The sequence below is a fragment of the Carlito syrichta genome, unplaced genomic scaffold (assembly GCF_000164805.1).
Source record: "Carlito syrichta isolate Samal-C Ts95f unplaced genomic scaffold, Tarsius_syrichta-2.0.1 Scaffold309259, whole genome shotgun sequence".
NCBI lineage: Eukaryota > Metazoa > Chordata > Mammalia > Primates > Tarsiidae > Carlito > Carlito syrichta.
The window spans coordinates 228,991-231,872 of record NW_007253355.1 but is presented as its reverse complement, the minus strand read 5'-3'; the positions used below and the strand labels follow the sequence as shown (position 1 = coordinate 231,872).

At 43.9% G+C, this 2,882-nt stretch overlaps 1 protein-coding gene across 1 annotated transcript in view; it reads right to left on the bottom strand.

Annotated features, from left to right (window-relative positions):
* HMGN1 (high mobility group nucleosome binding domain 1) overlaps nt 1-224 on the bottom strand; it is a 53,029-nt gene extending 52,805 nt beyond the window's left edge. Inside the window, exon 1 of the mRNA XM_008067007.2 lies at nt 36-224. Within this exon, the coding sequence (XP_008065198.1) occupies nt 36-50 (15 nt within the window). The 5' untranslated portion in view covers nt 51-224. The remainder of the gene's footprint in view (nt 1-35) is intronic.
* Nucleotides 225-2,882: the final 2,658 nt, after the last annotated feature.

Sequence of the window (2,882 nt, the reverse complement as noted above, 5' to 3'; positions counted from 1 at the left end):
CGAGGGGGCGTGTGCGGGCCGCGGCCGCCGCTCACCTTCCTCTTGGGCATCTTGGCGGCGGGCAGGACGCGCACCGGGTGCCTGCAGGCAGCGGCACGGGGAGCCTTCGCGAAGCCGGGCTGCCGAACCGCTCCCGCTCCTCCCGCCGCCGGAGCTGCTGAGACCGCGGCGGGGGCGGTGGGAGACCCGGGTGGAACCGGATTGGGAGCCCGCCTCCTCCTCGCCCCCCCCCGTCCAGGTGCGGGCTCCCCCTCTTCGCCGGCCGGGCCGCAACAAAGTAATAGTAGCGGATTTCTTTTCTTTTTTTTAGTTGGAGTCTCACTCCGTCGCCCAGTCTGGAGTGCAGTGGCTGGCTCACCGCCACCCCTGCGTCGATCCGCTGGGCTCTGGCCATCCTCCCGCCTCAACTTTCCAAGCAGCCGAACTACCGGCGTACACTACCACGCCCGGCTAATTTTATTTTTTATTGTAGAGACGAGCTCTCGCCAAGTTGCCCGGGCTGGTCTTGAACCCTCAGGCTCTGGCAGTCCACTCGCTGCGGCCTTCCAAAGTGTAGGAATTCCAGTAAGGCTGAACCGCTGAGCCCGGCCTACTAGGGGATTTCAGTACCCTACTTTTAACAATAGACAGATAGTCCAGATGTAAAATAAATAAGGAAACAGTGGACTTGATCAACACTGTAAACCAAATGCGTCTAACCGACATACAGAACATTAATCTGACAGCAGTGCAATGTACATTCTCCTTAAGTGCATGTGGGATATTGACCACGATATATTAGATATTTGGTCACAAACCAAGTCTTTTAAGAAATTTAAGAAGACCGAAATCACATCAAGTATCTTTTCCAACCACAATCCTATGAAACTAGAAATCAATAACAGGAGTAAAATTGACTCACAAATTTGTGTTAATTAAGCAACACACACCTGAACAACAATAACTGATCAAAGAAGAAATCAAAATGGAAGTATAGAAAATCTTGAAACAAATGAAATGAAAATACCACATACCAAAACTATAGGATCTAGTAAAAGTTGCTCCGAGGGACAGTTATAGCAATAAATGCCTACATTAATAAGAAAAAAAATCTCTAACAACCTAACATTACCTTCAAGGAACAAGAAAAAGGAAGAACAAATTAAGCCCCAACTTAGCAGAAGGAAGGAAAGAACACAAATTAGAGCTGAAATAAATGAAATGGAGACTAGAAAAAACAATACAAAAGATCAATGAAACTACGCCTTGGGTTGTTTTTCTTTTTAAAGATAAATGAGATTGACAAACCTTTAGCCTAAGAAAATAAGATGGAAGACTCAAAAACATAAAATTATAAATGAAGAGACATACAGCAGATACCACAGAAATACAAAAGATCACAAGAGACTATTATGAATAATTATATGCCAACAAGTTGGGTAACCTAGAAGAAATAGATATGTTCTAGAAACAATCATGAAGAAATAGAAAATTTAAGCATATCAATATAGGCATGAGATTGAATCAGTAGTCAAAAATTCTTCCAACAAAGGAAAGCCCAGGACCAGATACTTTCATTGGTGAATTCTACCAAACATTTAAAAAGAATAAATGCTGGGTTCAGTGGCTCAGCCTGTAATCCCAGCATTTTGGGAGGCCGAGGTGAGTGGTGAGTGGTGAGTGGATTGCCTGAGCCCGTGAGTTGGCCCCGGCAACTTGGTGAGACCTCTTCTCTACAATAAATCAAAAATTAGCTGGATGTGGTAACGTGCACCTCTAGTTCCAGCTACTTAGAAGGCTGAGGTGGAAGGATAGCTGGAGCCCAGCCAGTCGACGCTGGGGTGGCTGTGAGTGTGCCACTGCACTCCAGCCTGGGCAACAGTGAGACTCCAACTCAAAAGAAAAATAAAAAGAAGTAGAAGAAATGCCAGTATTTCTCAAACTCTTCCAAAAAATTGAAAAGGAAGAAACATTTCCAAACTCATTTTATGAGGCCAGCCTTACTCTAATACCAAAGCCAGACAGGAGCACAAGCAAAGAACATTAAAGGCCAATATCTCTGATGAGCATATGGACAACTAATCTTCAACAAAAATGCCAAGGATACACAATAAGGAAAGGTTAGTCTGTTCAATCAAAGGCATTGGGAAAACTGGATATCCACATGCAAAAAAATAAAGAAAGAAAAAGAAAGAAAGGAAGAAAGTAGACTCTTACACTGAACACAAAAATCAACTCACAATGGATTAAATAAAGACTTAAATGCAAGATCTGAATCTATAAAACTCCTAGAAAAAAACATAGGGAAAAAGTTCCTTGACATTGTCCTTGACAGTGATTTTTTGGATAGCACATTAACAGCACAAATGAAAGCAAAAATAAGTGAGATTGCATCAAACTAAAAAGCTTCTGCACAGCAAACTACAATAGCACTTGCAAATTGTATATCTAGCAAGGGGTAGATATCCAAAATATAAAAGAAACTCTTAACAACTGAAGAAAAAGGCAGAAAGAAAACCCAAAAAACCTGATGAAAAACCAGGCAAAGGACCTGACTAGATATTTCTGCAAAGAAGACATACAAATGGTCAACATGTATACAAAAAGATGCTCAACATCTCTAATCATCAGGGAAGCAAATCAAAACCACAGTGAAGCTGGGCTCAGTGGCTCAGCCTGTAATCCCACACTTTGGGAGGCTGAGGTGAGTGGATTGCCTCAGCCCGCGGGTTCAAGACCTGTCTGGGCAACTTGGTGAGACCTCGTCTCTACAATAAATCAAAAAATTAGCCGGGCGTGGTAGCGCATGACTTTAATTCCAGCTACTTGGAAGGCTGAGGCGGAAGGATTGCCGGAGCCCAGCAGGTCAAGGCTGCGGTGACTGGGAGCGGCCACTGCACTCC